At 47.6% G+C, this 24,104-nt stretch overlaps 1 protein-coding gene across 2 annotated transcripts in view; it reads right to left on the reverse strand.

Moving 5' to 3' along the window:
* The window catches only part of SLIT3 (slit guidance ligand 3), a 721,395-nt gene that overhangs the window by 161,573 nt on the left and 535,718 nt on the right, over positions 1–24,104 (reverse strand). For both annotated transcript variants that reach the window (XM_043887427.1, XM_043887428.1), the window contains exons 7-8: positions 16,075–16,146; positions 7,291–7,454 (exon numbers count right to left, since the gene is read on the reverse strand). In XM_043887427.1, coding sequence (XP_043743362.1) covers positions 7,291–7,454; positions 16,075–16,146 — 236 coding nt within the window. The remainder of the gene's footprint in view (positions 1–7,290; positions 7,455–16,074; positions 16,147–24,104) is intronic.

Genomic DNA, 24,104 nt, shown 5'->3' on the forward strand with positions numbered 1-24,104 from the left:
TGCCCACCAGAGAAAACCGCCACACCTGGCCCTCCACATCAAGGGGCTCGGGCGCCTGGCCAGCCGGGGAGACATGCCACACCCTGCCCCTTCCTGGAGGGCAAGTGTCAGGGGCTGCACGGAGCGCCCTGGGCCTGAGCACTTGCCTTTCCATCCACTGAGGCACAGGGTCTCCGACGGCCGTGCCGCTTTTGACCTGTCAAACTGTGACGTAGACGGGGTGTGTCAGAAGAGAATGGAAGAAAGACATTATGTTCTGGTACTCCTATGGGCAACAGGAGGTTCTTGAAATGGAGTTTCTTCAAAGAGACCACTTCTGACTTTTAGGCTGAAATGAATTCTGTTTAAACCAGATCCAGACTGCAGCTTTGAGTCCCTCTGAAAACAAGCTGGGTGTTTCATGGGGTGGCTCTGATTCGGAAGAAAGGCTGTGCTGCATTGTAAGGGATGTTGTCAAGGCAAAAAGCCTTTGAAAAGATTCCTTAACCAGGTCACTAACAACACCTTTAATTACACAGAGGGAAACATTGGTAATTATAGCCTCTGTCAGCAACCTGGGCTGGCAGCTCACACGTGGTGAGGGAGCTACACTCTTGTAACAAAACAGGGTCTAAGCCAGGCTTGAAAGATGAGTTCACTTTCCCTGGAAACACTCCCCCTGAGTCAGTGCTCTAGGGGCCAAGCCCGTCTCCCTTCAGGTCTCTGAATCCCTTGCTGGCAGGAGTCCCCCCCTTAGGCCTTACATCTCTGGATAGATTGAGGCTGGGATGTCAATTCCAAAAGGGCGGCAACCTTTTCCACCTTCTTCACTATTCCATCTCCAGGGCCTAAAATAGGGCGCAATACAAGTCAATAAACACACCTTAGATGAGGGAGAGGATGAATCCATGAATGAAACTGGCCCAGAAGCCTTAGGGAGGTGGGGCCTGAATGTCACCAAGCTCTGGAAGGACCCTAGGGGCAGGCTCCCTGAGTTCTGGGTGCCCTGGGCTCTTGTCCGTAGGATCAGTCCCAGAGTGGGGAGACAGTGGCTCTGGGGAAACAGGACTCTGAGGCTGAAGCGCAGGTCTTTCTAGCTACAGTGAAGGCCACTGGTCCGGTCTCCTGTGGCCCCATCTGAGCCTGGCTCCCCTGTGTGGGTCAGCAGGGAAGTCCAGGCCCTGCACCGAGCTCTGTCTGCAAAGCCGCCCCTCCCAGCCTTTCCTGTCCACACACTCAGAGGCCAAAGAGGGTGGTGCAGGGGACAGTCGATTTCCAACGGGGACAAAGCACGGAAGCACCTACTTTTCCACCCAGCGAATTCTATGACTACAGGCTAGGAAGCAGAGAGGAATGGAAACAGAGTTTTAATATGGGATAGAAGGAGCGTGTACGGATCTTCAGTGGGAGGGTCTGTCTAGGTATGTGCCTGCTCCGTACACATGTGTTCCCATTACATGATGTGTTCTCTGGGGAACCCATGAGTCCTCACGGTCCTCGAGCGAGCCTGCTGATGGGTACCGCCCCCTTCCCTCCCTGGCACAGCAAGGCCTTATATCAGAGCGCACTGGCGGACCAGCAGACAGACCTTCTGTCACCTACTCTCTAAGACATCCTCTCATAAGCTTAGGAGTGCACATGCACTTGCTCTTCCTTTCTTCATTTTAAAATGAGTGCCCAGGCTCCTCTGCTCTTGGACCTCTTTCAGGCCCAGCGCGAACACGCTACTGCCCTGGGGTGGAAGGATGTCCTCATCAGAGCAGGGAGATGGGCGTGCGGGCCAGGTGCCTGTCTCTCTTCTGGGGCACCGTCTCACCTTTCCTCAATCACTACCAAAGCTCGAGAATTTCAGTAAGGAGTCAAAGCCACTTCTGAGGTACCTCAAGGAGGGAGCTGAGATGTCCAGCCTTCAGAGGTCTCCTAAGACTCCCGGACTGAGGTCCGATGTCTGCAGGGAGGGCAGGGCAGAGCTCTGGGGGAACAGACATGCTGGCCCTTCCTGATCTTAGTGGTCATCAAGGGAGCTGCTTCCCAGCCCTGCGAGCCCTCAGCGAGGGAGAGGGCAGGAATGCGTTCCCGGCCAGAACGCTCACGGGGTGAGAGCCGGGGGCTCCCACGTGGACACTGCACGGATCCTCCTCCCCCTACTGCCTACAGGCCGCCCTCCGGTCCTACACGAGCAGAAGAACGCGGATGTGACCAGGGCAGGCAGCAGCGCCGACTCCTGCTCAGCGCTCACCTCATCCTCGTTCTTCTTGTTGGCAAATGAAGGTGATCATCACCCTAAAAGCAAAAGGCCCTAACCTGTCTGCCCAGATGAGTGAGGCCGAAGTCACTAAACTTCAGATCCAGAGAGGGCCATGGAGATGGGGGGAAAACAGAAGTCTTGAGAGAGGAGCGTGCTTGCGCATGGACACAGTTGTGTCATTCTCATAAGAGCAGCTAACGTTGATGGGGTATTACCTATGTGCCGCATTAAGTGCTTTGTATGTGTCATCTCACTTGATCCTCATAAAACCCCTGATGGAGGGACTTCAGTGGTGGTCCAGTGGTTAAGACTCCATGCTGCCAACGCAGGGGACTTGGGTTCTATCCCTGGTCAGGGAACTAAGATCCCACATGCTGCACAGTGTGGCCAAAAGATTTTAAAAAATTAAACTAAAAACAAAAAATACCCTGACATAGATCCATTATGTTTATTCCCGTAATAGAAGGGCTCTTCTACTATCTCCTCTGCCAATAAGACACCCACCATGCCTTTCTATTGCCCTGAAACAGAAAATGTCAAAGTCTTGAAATCTTGGGCAGCAGGAAGAGGAGGCTCAGGGGCAAGACTCAGACTGAGTCAGCCACACTGGAGACTGCTTGACATGCTTGTGTTACAGTCGGGTTTCTTTCTGTCTGTCTTTAAAAAGGACTTCACCCAGTAGAATGAACATAGTTGGAAAATCCAATGGCCTGGTGAGCGTGTAGAAATAAATTAATTCCAGTATTCAAATTAAGCATCCCTGTTGCCCTCTGGCCTTTCAAAAGCCAACAACTGACTGAATGACAATGGGACTCAAGCAATTATGATGAGAATATAAATGAATGTGATTTAAATACCAGAGGCATGATCATTTGGGGAATGGCTAAATAAACCTAATAATCTCATTCCTGCAATGTCCAATTATGGTGTTTTAATTAAAACCTCCTAAGGAGATGGGCGGCTTGTCATGGCTTACCTTAATTATCTTTATACTTAGTAACTAGTCTCAAATTTTAAAAAAAAGGAAGCAGAAGGAGAAAGTTTCTTGTTTCCAAGGAGATACATCTATTTCATTTTAATAATAACTGAGGAAGAGTTTGTTGAGAGGCTGTTAGGAACCAGCACTGCTCTAGGTGATGGGGCACCTGGAAAAATGCAAGACGTGGCCCCTTGTTACTAGAGACAGGCTCAATCTTCATGAAGAGATATCTCACATTCAGAGACACATAAACAGGTTCAGAGATGCTCAGAGGGTGGTGGGAAGGGGTAACTAGGGAGTTTTGGATCCACATATACACACTACTACATTTAAAATGGATAACCAACAAGGACCTATGGTACAGCTCAGTGTTAAGTGGAAGCCTGGATGGGAGGGGGCTTTGGGGGAGAGTGGACGCATGGACATGCACGGCTGACTTGCTCGGCTGTGCACCTGAAGCTATCACGTTGTCAATTGGTCATACTCTAATATAAAATGAAAAGCTTAAAAAAGATGTTCAGAGGAGAGAGATAATTAACTCAAGAGGTCAAATATTTAGCTAATACCCTTGATCATATTAAGGCATCAGGAAATTGACACAAGGAAGAGAAAACCTAGAGTTTAAACTCCAAAACAAGCCCTTTACGTAAGGATGGGAAACAAAATTCAGTAACTTGCAACTCACATGAGCCTAAACATGGCCAAAGCAGAACCTTTTCTCCAATCTGTTATATGAACTCATAAAGTCCATTCAGGAACTCTTCTAGTCCTATGGCCCTAAGCTTTCTCTTAAAACAAGGAAAATTAACAGAGAAATCCTTTCAGCAAGAACGAAAGGAGACCAAGCAGTCCCATTGTATATCATAGAAAATCATTAATAATAAATAAAATAGTCTCCCACCCTTGTGAAAAAGTTCCAGTTGTCTCCCCAGGGGAGGAAAATAAATGCCTTTGATTGAAGGGGACCATTGACAGAGGAGATGGATTTTACCCAAGTGTGCTGCTAGCAAATTTCTGGGTTAACTGGCATGATAAGAAGCCTGTAGCCAGGGCTTCTGGGGAGAAGAGGCTGGGCCCAGACAGCCAGATTTAATTCAGAGGGAGCTATCTGAACATAATTTTTTGATATTGCATAGGGGCGCAGGGAGGTTTCTCTTAGGCTGCTCTGGGAGGGACCATTGGTGATGAATATACAAAGGGACGGCTTAATTGCTGCCCTATGCCTTTCTCTCTCCTGAGCAGACGATTTCTTTTTTTAAAGAAATGTTCACGCCCCTTCTTTCTTGACTGAAGTCCGTCTCCTGTGGGTATTGGGAGGAACAGCTTGCATGAGGCAGAACCCTGGTGGTTTTGCAGCTTTAAACAACTGCCGTCAGGTCTGTCCCAGACTGGCTCCTTCAGATGCCTTGCTGGGCTCTGCTGTGGGGCGGGGCCTGCGCCCTCAGAGGCGGGCTTCACTTCACGGGGCTTGAGTTATGGTGGCAGGTACACGAGAACAGCCCATCTCTTTGACCTCCTGCATGTACACAGGCTGAGCCTTGCTCTACACTGCTTCCTCCGGCACCCTTTTTTTTTTTTACAGTCTCATCAACTACCTTGAATCATTATTAAAGATGTAATACTTTTCAGTGGGGCTGCTCCTCCTGAGCCCCACTAATGAGATGCTTCATTCACCATGATGTTCAACTCCCCAGCTCCCCTTGCCATTGGATCCGACTGACTTTTCAGAAAGTAACCCGGCAGAGCATCCTGTTTTTAATTCTTCAGAACCTGGGAAAAACATCTAAAAAATCCCCCATGCATAGGGGCTCCAGTGTGCCGCTCCCCTAAATTTACACTATGAGTGAGATGGTGGAGTACAACAGCATATTCAAGTCTGGAGTCTGTGGATTAAATTTTCATGTCCTTTAAAGACAACTGGCTTCGTATTAAGAAGCCACAGGGACCATCACAGCAATAAACAAGATTGCTATAAACAGGCGATATGATAAAGGTAACAGTCACCTATGTAACTATTAACCCACCTGTGAGTCCATCCTAAAGGAAATCAGTCCTGAATATTCATTGGAAGGACTGATGCTGAAGCTGAAGCTCCAATATCTTGGCCACCTGATGCGAAAAACTGACTCCTTGGAAAAAATCCTGACGCTGGGAAAGATTGAGGGCAGGAGGAGAAGGGGTCGACAGAGGCTGAGATGGTTGGATGGCATCACCGACCTGATGGACATGAGTTTGAGTGAATCCGGGAGTTGGTGATGGACAGGGAGGCCTGGCGTGCTGCAGTCCATGGAGTCGCAAAGAGTCGGACACGACTGAGCGACTGAACTGAGCTGAGATCCAGCCTTTTCAGAGGAGGGAGACTTGGGGCAGCAGCACCCTCAAGACCCAGAAGGATCGGCCTTCCCGCCCTGGGTTTTGGGTCCTGACTGTTGCTGGGTGAGCAATGTCTCGGCACTTCTCTGACAGGAAGGTGCTTTTGTGACGAAGTGTATTCATGTCGGTGTGTAGCTTTAAACTTGGCACCCACCTATAATGATGTGTTTTACCATTTTCCCCAATTAGTTTTTCTCACTAGCTCTTGGATGACTCCTGCACTCTATAATTATTTCTTTCACTGGCACTTATGCCGATATTGTACCCTTTGCCTAATAATTACTGTAATTACAGTCACTATATTTGAGTTTGGTGCCTGTATGATAAACGGTTTTATTATGTGTTTGATGGAAAGTGATTTCTAAGTGGGTGTCTATAGGAAATTGTTGAGGTACTGCTCGGAGACGTGTTAAAATGTTTTTGGATGATAAAAGAATTTGATGAAGCTGTAACATGACAGGGGAAAGCAGCAGAGTGTGAAGTTGAATTCAGGGGAAATTCCTACATGTGGCAAATGCAGCCTAAGAGCCGGAGAGGGCCAGCCTGAACTCCTGGCCACACGTGGTCCCCTGACATGTAGTCGGCTTCTGTACTGAGAAAGCTCCTTTTTCCTTATTTCTGCTCAATGTTACGTGGCAGCCTGGATGGAAGCAGGGGATCAGGGGAGAATGGAAATACGTATGTGTATGACTGAGTGCCTCCACTGTTCGCCTGAACTATCACAACATTGCTAGTTGGCTATACCCCAATGCAAAATGTTTTTGGTGTTAAAAAAAATAAAATTTAAAAAAAGCTCCTTTTTCTACACATCAGCACTCCAAGATCAGTCTGTAGAAGTCACTGGACACCAGCTGCAGGACTGAGCTCCTGAATTTCAGGAGTGCCTCTTTGGGGAATTCTCCAACTGATAACTCTCTGTTTTTGAGGCAATTAAGAGATTAGCTCTACATCCTTGCCACCAGAAAAGGGAAGGCTTGATGGGATTGGAGAATGTCAATGAAAGTAAAAGCAAACGAGCAAATAATGTTTTGGACCCAAGGTAAAGGTAACCTCCTCTGAGAAGCGTTTCTCAGGTCTCTCAGTCACCTCGCATCCTGGGCACCTAGGCTGCCTTCAGCTACGTCCTAGCACAGCTCTGCTTCCTGTCCTATTACACTTCAATTACCCACAGGTCAAACTCCCGTGTTGCTCGGCACATTCTGTGGGCCCACTAAACTCTAATAATTAAGCTCCACTCATTAGCTCTCACCAAGTGCTGTGTGTTATGCTAAGTGCTTCATATGAATTATTTCACTGGATCCTCCCACCCCTTCCCTGAGTTATAGACGATGATTATTTCCAGTTGGCAGATGGGCAGCAACTTGCCAAAGTCACACACCACTAAGAGACAGAGCTAAGAGTTCCAAGCAAGCAGATTTGGAAATGGCCTCTATTAGCCTGACTCTCAATTTCTAGGAGCAACTGGGCTTAGGGATGCGTTTGGCCAATGTTAAAGGACCTAACGAATGTTAGCTTCTTAGCATCGATGGACTCTGAGGCTTAACAGAAAGGGATCCATGAGTTCCTTCAGTAAGAGCCTCTTTTCTGGCGTGCCTGGAGGCACACTAGATGCCCCACACCAAGCTCTGGGCCGGGCATGTGTTCACGGCTGAGGGGAGCTCCCAGGGGGCGAGCGGCAGGACGGGAGGGGCGGGCAGCCACGCCATCTCACCTGGGCACACGTACTCCTTCTTCTGCACGTCTGCCACGTTGAAGCCCCTCAGGTGCACGGGGGCCATGCAGAGGGTGAACTGGCCGACGGTCCGCCGCTGTCGCAGCCAGTCCGAGAGCCAGGCCAGGTGGCAGTCACAGTACAGCTGGTTGGAGTGGAGGCGCCTGGGGGGGACAGAGGAGAGAGGCTGTCACTGCAGGAAGCGGGGAGGCTGCCACCGGCAGAACGGAGCGCCCATCCTCCATGCTCCTTTGCCCAGCATGACAATCCTCGGGACCCCAGGGGAGAACTGCCCTCTGCCCTGCAAACTGCCACAGGAGCCTCAACCCTACTATTGCTAAGCCACAAATGACAGTCATCTTCTCGTGCCAGCCACATCCAATGGTGGCCTTCAGGGTTCTGAGCAATTCCCATTGCTTAATAGTAATTCCACCCTTTTCATTTCCACCTGGGAAAGCCTCAGCATGTAGGAGAGGGAGGGTGACATTACTACACTGACAATCCTGATTCAGGTCCAAATTCCAAAAGGGTGACTCAGGTGCAAATGTCACTGCTTCAGCTAACTTGAGTTACAGATGGCTTGCAACAACTTCCTCATCTCCAGGCCCCAGTCTATAGTGAATTGTGGCCATGATTTGCCACAATCTTTTCTCTCCCTTCTTGATTTTCACTCTAAATCTCTTTAATGAACCTCCTTCATGTCATGCTGGGCTTCCCTGGTAGCTCAGCTGGTAAAGAATCCACCTGCAACACAGGAGACCCTGCTTTGAATCATGGGTTGGGAAGATCCCCTGGAGAAGGGAAAGGCTACCCACTCCAGTATTCTGGCCTGGAGAATTCCATGGACTGTATAGTCCTTGGGGTCGAAAAGAGTTGGACACACCTGAGTGACTTTCACTTTTCATGTCACACTGGTGAGCCTAAAACTAATACGGCTGTGTGCACTAGCCAGGGTAAGCAGGTCACAAAGAGAAGGGGGCTTTCTGAAGAAAGCATCTTCTCTCCATAGTCCTATTTAAATAAGGTATTATCCATACAGACTCCTGCAAACCAGAACAATCTCTCTGGAGTGCCTTTTATCGCCTTCCCAAGTTCAATTCCACCCGGTGTATTTGCTCTTCTAACTGTTTCAGGGCTTCTGAAAAGGCTTTCCATTTGTTTTCAGGACTCTTGGGCTTTCTCCCTCTAGCAGCTATAATTCCAGGTCGATTTCTCATCCTGGACTGAGTAAGATTCCTGAGAGGGATCTGCAGATTCCACATCTGAGGGGAACCCCAACTGGTTAAGTGAAATTTCATTACCACTGTCTGGAGGGCAACCTAAGGATAGCCAGGGCTTCTAAAGGTTCTTCCCCAAGGTTCTGTATCAGGGGTTTCCAGCGTCCACACTCCCTAACAACCTCAGTCATTACAAGTAGCCCGCGGGTAAGTTCTAGTCACGACAGTTCACCATACACTTGGCTTTCTGATGTAATTTCAGCACCCCACCCTGCTCGTGCTAGCCAGCCAGCCGTATCTGGGGACTTTCAAGTGCTCTGGGTCATGCCAGTTAATACTTCGTGGCAGCCCACAGCAGTGGGCTCAGGCTACATCCGTGCCTGATGTGGAGAGAGCTGAAGGGTTCTTGACCACACTCCACTTAGTGCAAGGTCAACACTGCTGAACATCAGCTGAGTCAGCTCGTCTGTGCTGCCTGCAGGCAGAGACTCCCTGCCACTGCATGGGTGCAAACCTTGGGTAAGCCAGGGCCACTGGGGAACTCGGCAACATCGGGGTGGGGGCCCCAGACCCCACTGTATCCGACTGACTAAATGAACCCACATTCCACCCAGAATATAATTTTTTTTCTGCTGAAAAATATTTGAAAATATATTTTTTTAACGATTTTGTTTAAAAGTGATGAATTGTGATATTATAATTTTCTTTTTGTATTTCAGAGCCAATACTTTAAGATCAAAGTCAGTTGCGAGAGCAAAGAGACGGTGCTTATAATGGGTCCAGAGCAAGTCTCGCTTCTGAGCATCAGAGCTCAGGTCCTAATGCTGTGGAAGTGAGCCTGGCTTCCTCCCAAGCTGGCACTCCAGGAGAGAGGGACAACAGGAGGGAAGGGGGTGGAGAGGAAAAGCCCTAAGCTGGGGGGAAGGACCTCAGTGCTAAGAAGCAGGCAAGACATGTATGTATTCGACAAAGACGCCACTTTGTGTCAAGGCCAGGGCGAGCCTGGCGGAGGACCTGGAGTTGGTTACTCTTTCCTAAAGAGCGCAAAGGGGAGAAGGGAATCCCTTTTCTGCACTGGGACCTGTTGGGAAATTGCAGCATGAGGGAAAATGATCTGTCTCCTGACCCATCAGTGAGCTGTTGAGAGAGAGAGCACGGAATGGCCAGGAATACACCACCAGCTCTAAAGGCTGCCTAGGAAAACGGCGGCAGTGGGTCAGCTCTTGGTGACAACGCGGAGCAGAGGTGGGCTACATTGGCACACACAGGCTGAGGGACCAGAGGTTTTTGTGTGTGCCTTTTAATGAGTTTGGCTGTTACTGGGAAAGGCAGTTGCCTTCGTTGGCGCTGAGGTATAGAAGGTAAGGAAACAAGGTGGATCAATGCAAACAAATTCCCATCAGTTCCAATGAGAAGGGAGAGATCAATGAAACAACACAAATGAGATTTAGGTAAGTCAGATCCTTACTGAGCTGAAAAATTTCTGGGATAATCAAAATGTCAGAGGTTTTCCTTTTGGAAGATTATATTAGGCTGTTTCTTCCTGAATCCCCACCGGCCAGTCCTAAGCAACTCGTCTTCTTAAGCCAGCTATAGATGGCCCTTAGCCCTTTGTCTGTTTCTGTAGGAATTTCTCCTCTCCCAAGTAGGAACATGGAAAAGAGGAGACCCAGACTGTCTTTGAAGCCATATGAAGGCCCTTGTCAAAAGCCCAGGGCCATGGACGGGCTCAGGCCTCCCCTCTTGGAATTTTACCTGCCTAGAGAGCTGTGCTGAGCTGAGTCTTTCAAGTTGCCTTTTATTTCATGTTTGGGAGATCAAATTGAGCAATATCATCCCAAAAACTAATATTAAAAGAAAAAATAATCATAATGATCTTGAAACTTGAGCCCAGACATGGCCAGGAGTATTCTTAATTTTCTTGAGTGAGAAAAGAAATGATTTTGATTACTTTCAGTAACTTTTGTGATAGGGATGATATAGGGGAGAGTGGCCTCCTGTGGCCCTTCAGCCATGTGGAAGCTCAGGTCTCCCCTTTCTCAGCTCCCCTGATGCCCTTCTGCTTTTGTTCCTAGAGCTCAGCTCTAGGAGGTCAGCTTCTGAGAAGAGCTCAGCTTCTGAGGTCAAAGTGTCGGAATCTGACATGGGCTCTGTGCTTTTTTGACTTTGACCGTGGGCCATGATTTAACCCTGGTTCTCAGTGTTACCAGGCTTCCCAGGTGATGCTAGTGGTAAAGAACCTGCCTGCCAATGCAGGAGACATAAGAGACACAGGTTTGATTCCTCAGTTGGGAAGATCCCCTGGAGGAGGGTGTGGCAGCCCACTCCAGTATTTCTGCCTGGAGAATCCCATGGACAGAGAAGCCTGGTGGGCTACAGTCCAAAGGGTCTCAAAGAGTCAGATATGACTAAAGTGTTATCATCTATAAAATGGGGATATTAACGGTGACTTCTTCCTAGAGCTGTTGTGAGGTCAAAATGATCTATGAAAAATGCTTACGGGACTTCCCTGGTGGTCCAGTGGTTAAGACTCCACGCTGCTAATGCAGGAGGTGTGGGTTTAATCCCTGGTCAGGCAACTAAGATCCCGCATGCCATGCAGTGTGGCCAGAAGATTAAAAAACAAAAGTGCTTAGTGCTCGATCTGGGATACCATAAACTACTGAAGACATATTTGCTGTTATTATTCTTACTGTACGGAGACTGGCTCCAGACTTCAGGCTCTTCTCAACCCAAGGTCCTGCCTGTGCAAGGTTATCACCTCTTATCCACCAGAGCATCAAGGCAGCTAGATGGTTCCTGCCAGTTGCTCTGTGGTCTTTTGCTAATGGAAACACCATATTGCATGTTGGCAAAACCACCTTTACAGGAGATAAGGTGAATGAATACAAATGCCAATTTGTAGAAGGTGCCTTTTAGCCACAGACACTAAATTAAATTTCCAGCAAATCCTTTTAGAGAGGGTCAGTGTTCATTTTCTATAAAATGTGGCTTTCTGAATTCAATATAAAAGCTTTCCTTTAGAAATCCCATTTCTGACTTCCTTCCTCTCCCCTCTTCCCTCCTTCTTCACCACCAGCACACCCCCCTCCCCATCCCCACCACGCTTTAATTACAGTGAAGGGGGATTAGTCAGTTTGGTTCTCTGGGGAGTTCTCTACAGAGCCATCTCTGAAATTAAACTAAAGAGAAGATGGCAGCAGGCAGGGAGCAAAGAGAACAGATGAGATTGATTGATTGATCTGAGCTCATCAGATGAGTGTTCAAGAACACAGGGAAGTATGAATCAAGCCGAAGAAACTCTCCTGCCCTCCTCCCTAGCAGCTACAACACCCACACAGAGCGCCCAAGATCCAGACCTGGCCATCTGCCCTGCCTCCCAGGGACCCCCTCCCAGCTCTGATACTGATACTTTCCCACCGAAAGTAACAGGAGTGGGAGTGGAAATCTCAGAGAAGCAGCCCACAGGAGCTGGGCTGCTGGTTTCTGCAGCTGAAAGCCATATTTCTTCTACTCAACCCACTGTCTGGGAAGATGCACTCCAAGGCTCACTTCCGGCTTCCCGGCCGGGAGCCCCAGGCCACGCTCCATGCGCGGCCCACTCATGGTTTGCTGTGGACTCTGAAGAGGCCTTTGAAGACCCTGTGGTTTCTCCAGCATCATCCCCTTTTAAAAGGGAAGGAAGAGGATAGATTTTCTTGACTGAATTCTGCCATCCCAGGAGGGATCAAAGGAAGAATCAGGGCACCATGATGGAACCTGAAATTGGAGCCCCCTTCATATTGGGTGGCCGAAAATTCATGTGGAGTTTCCGTAAGATGGTATGGAAAAACTTGAATGAACTTTTTGGCTAACCCAATACTAAAAGGTCAGTGTTCATTCCAATCCCAAAGAAAGGCAATGCCAAAGAATGCTCAAACTACCACACAATTACACTCATCTCACACGCTAGTAAAGTAATGCTCAAAATTCTCCAAGCCAGGCTTCAGCAATACACGAACCGTGAACTTCCAGATATTCAAGCTGGTTTTAGAAAAGGCAGAGGAACCAAAGATCAAATTGCCAACATCCACTGGATCATTGAAAAAGAAAGAGAGTTCCAGAAAAACATCTATTTCTCCTTTATTGACTATGCCAAAGCCTTTGACTGTGTGGATCACAATAAACTGTGGAAAATTCTGAAAGAGATGGGAATACCAGACCACTTTACCTGCCTCTTGAGAAACCTGTCTGCAGTCTCAGGAAGCAACAGTTAGAACTGGACATGGAACAACAGACTGGTTCCAAATAGGGAAAGGAGTACGTCAAGGCTGTATATTGTCACCTGATTATTTAACTTACATGCAGAGCACATCATGAGAAATGCTGGGCTGGAGGAAGCACAAGCTGTAATCAAGATTGGCAGGAGAAATATCAATAACCTCAGATATGCAGATGATAGCACCCTTATGGCAGAAAGTGAAGAACTAAAGAACCTCTTGAAAGTGAAAGAGGAGAGTGAAAAGTTGGCTTAAAACTCAACATTCAAGATCATGGCATCCGGACCCATCACTTCATGGCAAATAGATGGGGAAACAGTGGAAACAGTGACAGACTTTATTTTTTTGGGCTCCAAAATCACTGCAGATGGTGACTGCAGCCATGAAATTTTTTTTCCCCAATTATTTTTATTAGTTGGAGGCTAATTACTTTACAATATTGTAGTGTTTTTTGCCATACATTGACATGAATCAGCCATGGATTTACATGTGTCCCCCATCCTGAACCCCCCTCCCACCTCCCTCCCCATCCCATCCCTCTGGGTCTTCCCAGTGCACCAGCCCTGAGCACTTGTCTCATGCATCCACCCTGGACTGGTGATCTGTTTCACCCTTGATAATATACATGTTTCGATGCTGTTCTCTCAGATCATCCCACCCTTGCCTTCTCCCATAGAGTCCAAAAGTCTGTTCTATACATCTGTGTCTCTTTTTCTGTCTTGCATATAGGGTTATTGTTACCATCTTTCTAAATTCCATATATATGCGATAGTACACTGTATTGGTTTTTATCCTTCTGGCTTACTTCACTCTTATAATGGGCTCCAGTTTTATCCAACTCATTAGAACTGATTCAAATGTATTCTTTTTAATGGCTGAGTAATATTCCATTGTGTATATGTACCACAGCTTTCTCATTCATTTGTCTGCTGACAGGCATCTAGGTTGCTTCCATGTCCTGGCTATTATAAACAGTGTGCAGCCATGAAATTAAAAGATGCTTACTCCTTGGAAGGAAAGTTATGACCAATCTAGATAGCATATTAAAAAGCAGAGACATTACTTTGCCAACAAAGGTCCATCTAGTCAAGGGTATGGTTTTTCCAGTAGTCATGTATGGATGTGAGAACTGAACTATAAAGAGGGCTGAGCGTAGAAGAATTGATGCTTTTGAACAACTGTGGTGTTGGAGAAGACTCTTGAGAGTCCCTTGGACTGCAAGGAGATCCAACCAGTCCATCCTAAAGGAGATCAGTCCTGGGTGTTCATTGAAAGGACTGATGTTGAAGCTGAAACTCCAATACTTTGGCCATCTGATGCAAAGAGCTGACTCACTGGAAAAGACCCTGATGCTGGGAAAGATTGAGGGCAGGAGGAAAAGGGGATGACGGAGGATGAGATGGTTGGATGGCATCACCGACACAATGGACATGGGTTTGGGTGGACTCCCGGAGTTGGTGATGGACATGGAGGCCTGGTGTGCTGTAGTTCATGGGGTCACAAAGAGTCGGACACGACTGAGCGACTGAACTGAGTACTAGCTAGTATTTGTTGCCTGGACACCATGACCAGGCAACCTCACCTGTCATTACATTCCATTCTCACATCAACTTTGAAGCAAGCACCTATCAATTCACTGTCTGTGAGGAGCACAGAGACAAAGCCGCTTGCCCAGAGACAGTGCAGAGCTCGCAGTGACCTCAGGTCCGCCTGACTCCCCGGGTTCCCAGGTGGCACTAGCTTCAAGGAATGCAGGAGATGCAAGAGACACTGATTCGATCCCTGGTCGGGAAGATCCCCTGGAGGACTGCATGGCAACCCACTCCAGTATTCTTGCCTGTAGAATTCCATGGACAGAGGAGCCCGGCAGGGCTGCAAAGAGTTGGACATGACTGAAGCGACTCAGCACGCATGTGTGCACTGCCTGGCTCCCAACTCTGTGTCCTTCTGAGAGTGTTATATCAGCTCCTCTTCAACTGCTTCATTGATCTTTACTTCATTCTTACCTGAGACAAGGTCGCTTTCTCACTAACGCGGGGGTTCTCCAACCTTATCAGTATCAAGATCTCCTGGAGAGTTTGTTAAAAACAGACACTGCTCTCCCCAAAGATCCTGACTCCACGGGTCTGAGGTGGGACCTGAGATCTTGCTTTTCAACAAGTTCCAGGTGATGCTGACATTACTGGTCTAGGGACCCCCATTTTGGAAACCACTGCTCTAATGAGTTTCATATCTCCCCGGATCCAGTGCTGCTCAGGGGCCATAGATAAGCTGGATGCTTGGTATTTTTAATCCAGATTTCTAGATAAATAGTATGACAATGATCATAATAATAATAATTTAACTATAAATACCTGTTGTTCACTAAGTGCCAGGCACTTTGCTCTCAGGGCTGACTCTCCCCTACTACTGTGATGTAAATTCCACTGAGGGTCCATCAACACAAGAAAAGCATCAAGTACCAATCTCTTTTACAGATCAGCAGAGTCCAGTTGCAGAGAAACTTACAAAACAGTTTCTGGCTCAGTGAGGGGACCTTCCCAGGCAATAAAGGCACTAGACATGTTCTCTGTATGGGCTGTTAAGCAGAGATTGGCTTCTTGAGTACACACTTTGGAGGGCTTGAGCCCACCCAACTCATTACAGATAAAGAACTGAGTAACTGCATTCCGATACCAGAATATCATCCATGGAGCAGGAAAGCATGGTGGGTGGGGACTAGGAGGATGGGGTGAAGGAGGAGATAAGACTTCCTAACTGTAGCTCTCTGTCCATGGGATTCTCCAGGCAAGAATACTGCAGTGGCTTGCCATTTCCTCCTCCAGGGGATCCTTCCGACCTAGGAATGGAATCCATGTCTCCTGTGTCTCCTAAATTGACAAGCAGGTTCTTTGCCACTGAGCCATCTGGGAAGCCCCCGCTGGTCCCAGAGGGGAAAACAACTGTAACCCTTGACAATACAGTAGAACTGCCAACAGTACAGGACAGGAGCTAAACAAATGATGAACTATCACATCCCTATTCTAATGACAACATAACACTAACAAACTTTTCCAACCAGTGAGAAAACACAAAGATTTCCCCAGTCGAGGAAGATTCCCAGGATGAAGAGAAATGAGCCGGCCCAGAGCAAGAAGGTGGTGCAGAAGCATGCACAGCTTCATGACCCCTCCTTCCAACACTAACACACCACTTAGTCCATAGCCGAGGGAGGAACCAAGGGTGAGGTTTTACAAGCAGCCAGGAGTACGCCCCATGGGCCTCCTAGGGTGGGAGCAGCTGGGGAGGAAGCAGGGGCCTCTACTCACAAGGTTCGAATCCTCGGCATGTGGTTGAAGCTGGTGACCAGGATGCGGCTGATGTTGTTGTTGTTGAGGGTGCTGCAGACAGAGAGGAGAAACACGTCAGCAAAGGAGCATCGTGGGGGGTGCCAGGATGCTTATGGGCAGTGGGGGAGGGATGGATATGACTGCAAGAGGGACCACCCCTCAGCAGCCATGGGTCAAGCAGCTGGAGACCAGTGGATGGGTCTCCAGATTAGAAGAGAATCTCATAGATGAGAAGAGATTCCTTTTTCAAGGTGGATCCCTCCTCCCCTCTGCTGCCCTCTTGCTACTTACTACCTGGAGCAATAGGGCTGCCCTTCTGAAATCCTATTGTGAGTGTTTCATTACAATGTCACTAATTCCCACAACTATAACACAACACCAATTAAATATTGTCCTCATTTCAGAGAGAAGGAAACAGATACCCAACACCTTGCTCAGTTACACATAACCCCACAGGGCAGCCTTTATCCTTGCATTACAGATGGGGGTGCTGAGCCTCAGAGAAGTAAAATCATGCTTCCAAGGATACACAGCTGATTTGAACCCCAGCACTGTTTTTTTAAAAAATTATTTGTAATTGGAGGATAATTGCTTTACAATGTAGTGTTAGCTTCTACCATATATCAACGTGAATCAGCCATAGGTTTACATAGTCTCCTCTCTCTTGAACCTCCCTCCCACCTCCTACTCCATCCCACCCCTCCAGGTTCACACAGAGCACTGGGTTTGAGCTCCCTGCCTCACAGAGCAAATTCCCACTGGCTGTCTATTTTACATATGGTAACATATATGTTACTCTCTAAATTTGTCCCACCCTCTCCTTGCCCCACGGTGTCCAAGTCTCTTCTCTATGTCTGTGTCTCCACTGCTGCCCTGCAAATAGGCTCATCAATACCGTCTTTCTAGATTCCATATATATGTTAATACACGATGTTTATTTTTCTTTCTGACTTATTTCACTCTGTATAATAGGCTCTAGGTTCATCCACCTCATTAAAACTGACTTAAATATGTTTCTTTTTATGGCTGAGTAACACCCCACTGTATATTTGTACCGTGGCTTCTTTATCCACTCATCTGTCAGTGGCCATCTAGGTTACTTCCACACCGTAGCGATTGTAAATGGTGCTGCAATGAACACTGCGGGTACATATGTTTTTTTCAATTATGGTTTTCTCAGGGCATATGCTCAGAGTGGGATTGTTGGGTTAATGGTAACTTTAGTCCCAGTTTTTAAAGGAATCTCCACACTGCTCTCCATAGTGGCTGCATCAATTTACATTCCCACCAACAGTGCAAGAGTGAACCCTGCACTCTCTTGCTCCAAACTCCTTGCTCTGCCCATTACACACACTCCCTCACAGGATACTATGTGGAGAGGTTATTTTATGAGTAGTTTCCAGGTATCTTCTGACTCTTCAAGCACATCCTAAGTGAGTCTGTGAGCTCTGTGGGGACAGGGATTAAGTCTCTCTCTTGCGACTCCCCACGGCCATGGATGGGAACTCCTCTGGTATCTTGGTGCATGGGGGAAAAGGGAAGAAAGGGATGTGAGCTCCATCAATGGACCAAAATGAAATAGAATGAAATCAGGATATAGATAACTATAATCCAAGGCTTACCTTTCTAGAAGGTCCTACTACGGGAGCCCAGGGAAGCATGGCAAAGGAAACGGCAACCCATTCCAGTATTCTTGCCTGGAAATCTCATGGACAGAGGAGTCTGGTGAGTTACAGTCCATGGGGTTGCAAAGAGTCAGACACAACTTAACTAAACCACCACCATCACAAGGAAGTATGGCAGCCAAGGAAGCCACCACTTGGCTGGAGGTGGAAACATGATGGAGAAGGAGGGCCTTCCTGGGTCGGTGAGTTCAGTGGCTACGCAGACAGAAGCCACCATCTGTGGCAAGACTGGACCTAGTTCTCAGCTCTCTGACCCACACCTACCTCACTCTGGATCCCCAAGAGCAGGAGTTGGATCCAACCCACAGTATACTCCTTGGTGATGGCCACTTGCTCCTGGACTCTTCAAGGTCACATCAGATACCCCCTCTCATCAGTCCCACTCCTCTTTTGCTCTCATAGGACCCCACTGGCCCAGGAAGGAGCATTCCCTGGAAAGCCTTCACTGGTTAAGCGGACTTCTTTTCCCCTTGGCTCTTGATGAATACGTTATCTTACTCTTAGAATACCCTCTAACATTTTCGCGTTACCACAGTCCAAGCTCTTGTCCATACATGGTTCAAATTGAGTCACATATACCCTAGTTGTGTGGTCTCGGCCAGATTATCACCATCACTTAGCCATAGATTCTTCACTGGCAGAAGTGGGCAGGCAATGGTGCCTACCTCACAGGCTGGTAAAAGGCTTAGCAGACAGTATGTGCTTGGTAGGTGGAGGCTACCATTTAACAGACTTTGGTGGAGAGAACCTAGCCCTGTGCTGGTCATTCCCGTTCCCCTCACCCAACCCCAGCGCCCAAGGGAATATAAACAAAGCTTTATCCTGCACTGCACACAGAGGCCCCTACACCCACCCCACTGAAGGGGTCTACACAGATGCCTTCTCCCCTGGGGACCCTAGTCCACAGCAGGACTCCAGGAACCACATCCCCTTCGACCCAGGCTATTTCTCAAGGCCTTTGGCCAATAAGACCGAAAGGAAATCTGTTTACACACAGGCACAGAACCTAATACTTTTCCCTCTCTCCCCCAGTATTTCTTCTGCACCAACTCCATGTCTGGCATTCTTTTAGGCATATGGTATGATAAAGTGGAACCAACCAAATTTACATTGCCAGCTTCTACCCACTCAGGGAATTCATTAATGCATCAATTCTGACACTTGGCATTTTATGAACTTGAACCTATTCTGTTGTATGTGGCTTATCTTTTCTATAGATGTGTGTGTGGGGGGGTAGGGGTGGGGGTGTGTGTGAATCCATCCTGTCTTCATCCACCCAGGAAGTGTTCAGAATACGTCATCAGATAGGGTGCAAGAACTTATCACTCCCATCAGACCAGGCCGTCCTGCCTTGACAGAGAGCTTCCCAGGAGTGAGGCTCATGCTCCCTACCCCACCCCCTCTCCAGGAGATTAGGAATGCCTCCAGGGTGGAAGCAATGCCTTCATCTCTCTTCTATCCATCCCAGAGGTCTAGGCTCCACACCTGGGGGAGACCTAATTAGAATTGTTGACTCACTAATCAGACAAAAATCTGTGTCCCCCTTATCTCTCAAAAGCAAAGAGCTCAAGAAGCCTTTGCAGAAAAGAGGCTGCCTTCCAAACATGCCCAGCCCCTCGACATCAGACTGAGTTCACAGCCAGCCCTAATTTAGCTGAATATACAGTGCAGTTATACACAGGACTTGGATTGTAACAGCATCCGGCAGGCGTCCGGCAGTGATGACTTATTAATGTATTACTACACTGATATTTAAATGTGAGCAGTAATGAGGGCAATAAAACATTTATGATAATAGCAATTATTCCAGAACCAAAATGACCAAACACAGTATTCAGACTTCCATGATTTGCTGGCCCAGGGACCTCAGAGGGTTGGTAACCTCTTGGACGCTGTTCTCCATGGAAGCTACAGTTTCTTTTTCCCTAATAAGCCCAGATTTATTTGATTTCCAATCTTGGTGGGTTTTGCCCACGCAGAAAGCACTATCTGGTTCTTGTGCTCCAGGTTCAGCAGCTGGCATTTGATGAAGGAGGGGTTATCATAACCCTGATGCAGAGGAGCAGAGTAGGTGTGTGTGTGTGCTCAGTCGCTCAGTTGTGTCCGACTCTTTGTGACCCCATGGACTGTAGCCCACCAGGCTCCTCTGCTCTTGGGATTTTTCAGACAAGAATACTGTAATGGGTTTCCATTTCCTCCTCCAGGGGATCTTCCTGACCCAGGGATCGAACTCGTGTCTCCTGCATTGGCAGATGGATTCTTTACCACTGTGCCACCTGGGGAGCCCAAGAGTGAGTGAGCATGGCCTCAAAGGCAAAGCCTTTGTTAAGATTCTGACTCTCCTACTTACAGGCTGTGCAACCATGAATAAATTTCCTTAATCTTACTAGGTTTCCTCCTGTTTAACATGTGGAAACTAGCAGCATTGATCTCATAGAGCTTTGTTGGTGGTTCAAGGAGATGGTTCTAATAATTGCCAACATTAACCGAGAGCTTATTGTAGGCCAGGCAGGTATCGAGTTGTGGGTTCTACTTGCACCATCTCACTTAATTCCTACAACCACCGGATGAGGCAGGCACTTTCTATCATCTCCATGTCAAGGATGAAGCAAGTGGTGGTATCAGAATTTGACTCCAGAAATGATGCCCGTCTTCATTGTCTATTGCTGTTGTAACAGATTACCACACTTTATATGGTTTAAAGCAACACAGACTTATCTCATACAGTCTAGAGATCAGAAGTCTGAAATGGGTTCACGGGACTGTGTTTCTTCTGGAGGGCTTTGAGGAGAATTCATTTCCTTGTCTTTTGCAGCCTGTGAAAGTGAAAGTTGCTCAGTCATGTCTGACTCTTTGCGACCCCAAAGACTATACAGTCCATGGAATTCTCCAGGCCAGAATACTGGAGTGGGTAGCCTATCCCTTCTCCAGGGTATCTTCCTGACCCAAGAATCAAACCAGGATCTCCTGCATTGCAGGCGGATTTCTATTCCTTGGCTCGTGGTTCCTTCCTTGTATCACTCCACCCTCTTGCTTCTGTTGTCATACCTCCTACTGTTCACTGCAATGTGCTGCCTCCCTCTTAAGAGGACCTGTCTGATGACATTTAGAGCCTGACAGGATAATCCAAGATAACCTCCCCATCTCAGGATTCTTGGCTATATTTTCCAAGTTCCTTTTGGCACATAAGTTCCTGGGATGAGAACACAGGACACTCTTGAAGGGACATTATCCAGCTAGCTACCATGACCTTGAAACTGGGCATGGAAAGCATACTAGTTAGCACACTGGCTCGTAGGCAATAATCAGTAACTATTAGCTATTATTTTTGTAGCCTGGGATTCCCTGATAGCTCAGTTGGTAAAGAATCCACCTACAGTGCAGGAGACCCCGGTGTGATTCCTGGGTTGGGAAGATCTGTTGGAGAAGGGATAGGCTACCCATTCTAGTATTCTTGGGCTTCCCTTGTGGCTCAATTACTAAAGAATTGCCTGCAATGTGGGAGACCTGGGTTCAGTCCCTGGGTTGGGAAGATCCCCTGGAGAAGGGAAAGGCTGCCCACTCCAGTATTCTGGCCTGGAGAATTCCATGGACCAGTCCATGGGGTCGCAAAGAGTCAGACTCAACTGAGTGACTTTCACGTTTTTGGTAACCTGTGTTTGTTTGGTCTTTTATGGTTTACTATGTATTTTCACATTCATCTTATTTGGTACTTAAAGCACTCTGCAGTTTAAATTACTATTCCCATCTTACCAATGAGCAATTTGAGGCTACACGAGATAAGAGACTTGCCCAGCACAGCAACAAGCTCCAAGAGGATTCAGGACTATTTCTTCTTTACATCACAATTTCTCCCAACTTTCCCACTGCCTTCTGTTTTCAGAGCTAGTTTGCTTCTCCAGCAAAGACAGTCTCTGCCATGTCCCCTTAGGGACCCAAAGCTAGAATTCACTGCACAAGTCTACTATCACCTCCTATTCTAGAAACCTTCGTGAAAGTTAACCATAGAAAAAATAAATGGTTTGATCTGACAAGGACCCACCTGCACCCCCATTATATGATTGCCCAAACTTAACCTGTGGTGACCTCATCAACCTCATCTTATTTACTTCCATCTCCTGGAAGAGTATTACTAGTTCTAGAATGTAGTTTAACCTCACTGCTCTGTTCTTATTGAGAAAATATGCTTTACCCTAAGTTGCCCCAGTTGGAAATTTTTCTCCAGGTGTGTGTTAGTTGTTCAGTCATGTCTGACTCTTGTGACCCCATGGACTATAGCCTGCCAGGCTCCTTTGTCCACGGGATTCTCCAGGTAAGAATACTGGAGTGGGGAGCCACTCCCATCTCCAGGTAAATGCTGTCAATTCATTTTGTGTCAGGTTTCAAGCTCAAGTGCAGGATCACATCAATTCTATGAAACTTCAGGACTGTCCCGGTCTCCCCCTTTCACATCATGACAAACTGAGTGGGTATTACAGTGTGAACCAGAAATAAGGCAATTTCCCTCCATTGGATTTAAAAGACAGCTGGTCCACCCAACTCCCATTTCTCTCTTATAAAGCCCTTACTTGCCAAGCCCTACATACACAGCATTTCTATTGAGATTTAACTGTGTTCTCTCTAGCCTCTCTTCTGTTTTGTCACAGTTGGAGCACCTATGCCACACTAACGTCACCTGTTTGGACAATGCTCCTTCTACCAATGGATCTCTCTTGCTTGTGAGAACTAGAAAGGGAGCATTAAACATTTTTTCCAGGGACTTCCCTGGCAGACCAGTAGTTAAGACTTCACCTTCCAAGGCAGGGAGTGTGAGTTTGAGCCCTGCTTGGGGAGCTAACATCCCACATGCCTCATGGGCAAAAAATCAAAACATAAAACACTATCAGTATGGTACCAAATTCAATAAAGATTTAAAAAAAAAAACAAAACTTTCCCCCAGGTCACTAGGAGATTTGCACACTTACTACTGCTTCTATTATTGTTGGTTAGCCAGTAAGTCGTGTCTGACTCGATGCAAACCCATGGATTGTACCCTGCCAGGCTCCCCTGTCCGTGGGATTTTCGAAGCAAGAATACTCAAGTGGGTGCCATTCTCTTCTCCAGGGGAATTCCTGACCCAGGGATAGAACTTGGGTCTCCTGCATTGGCAGATGGCTTCTTTACCACTGAGCCTCCAGGGAAGCCCTATAGTACAGGTTGTGCTAGTGGTAAAGAACCCACCTGACAATGCAGGAGACGTCAGGGACACAGGTTTGATCCCCGCGTGGGGACGATCCCCTGGAGGGGAAGATCCCCTGGAGTGGCAATCCACTCCAGTGTTCTTGTCTAGAGAATCCCACGGACAGAGGAGCCTGGTGGGCTGCACAGCGTAGGGTATGACCGAGCAACCAGCACAACACGCCCTCACAGAGCTTGCATTTCCCTGGGCTCCTCAGCTAGACACTGGGACACTGCAGCAGCACAGGGGCTCCGAGTCGCGATGCATGTATGAAGCGGTGGGTACGCACACTGGTCTGTTCCAGGGGGTGGTGAATTACTACCTACAGGCCCATCTAATGCAACCTGTCTTTGTAAATACAGTTCTACTCATTTGTTTACTCACTCTACAGCAACTTAGTTTTGACAGAGACCATATGGCCTGAAAGCCTAAAATATTTACTAATTGGCTTTTTATAAACCATGCTTGCTGCCCTCTGGCTGCTTGAGAACTGGGCACTTCTGGTCCTGCCTTCGCCAAAGACTAGCTGTGATATGTAGGGTGTCACATAACTGCTTGGTGGGAAGAGGGGGTGAAGTCAATGCTTTTCAGGTCTTAAAAACAAAAACTATAAAACAGAGGTAGGAAAGTCCAAATGGCAAATGGTAGTGGCAAAAGTCCAGTGGCAAATGGTAGGGCTGGGATTCAAAAGCAGGGAGTCTAGGTGGTTCAGTGGCTAAGACTCCCTTGCTCCCAATGCAGGGGGCGTGAGTTCAATCCCTGGTCAGGGAACTAGATACCACATGTGCAACTAAGAGGTTGCATGTGCAATTAAAGGTCCTGTACCCCACGATGAAGATCAAAGATCTTGAGTGCTGCAACTAAGACCCAGTGCAGCTGTTAAAAAAAAAAAAATGGAGCCACTAGAGTTGGTTTCTGGTGCTGCATCTCTTCAAGCAAAAACAAAAGCAAACAAAAGCAGGCAGCCTCACCCTAGAATCTTTGCTTCTCCCTCCTGCTCCATGATCCTACCTGGAAGCTGGGTCGCGATGCTCCCAGAACCTGCAATGCTGTGATGGAATCAGAGCCTAGGAGAAGACCTTTTTCAAGAGACAGGGTGGGGAAAT

Source organism: Cervus elaphus, chromosome 25 (genome assembly GCF_910594005.1).
Source record: "Cervus elaphus chromosome 25, mCerEla1.1, whole genome shotgun sequence".
In the NCBI taxonomy this organism is placed as follows: domain Eukaryota; kingdom Metazoa; phylum Chordata; class Mammalia; order Artiodactyla; family Cervidae; genus Cervus; species Cervus elaphus.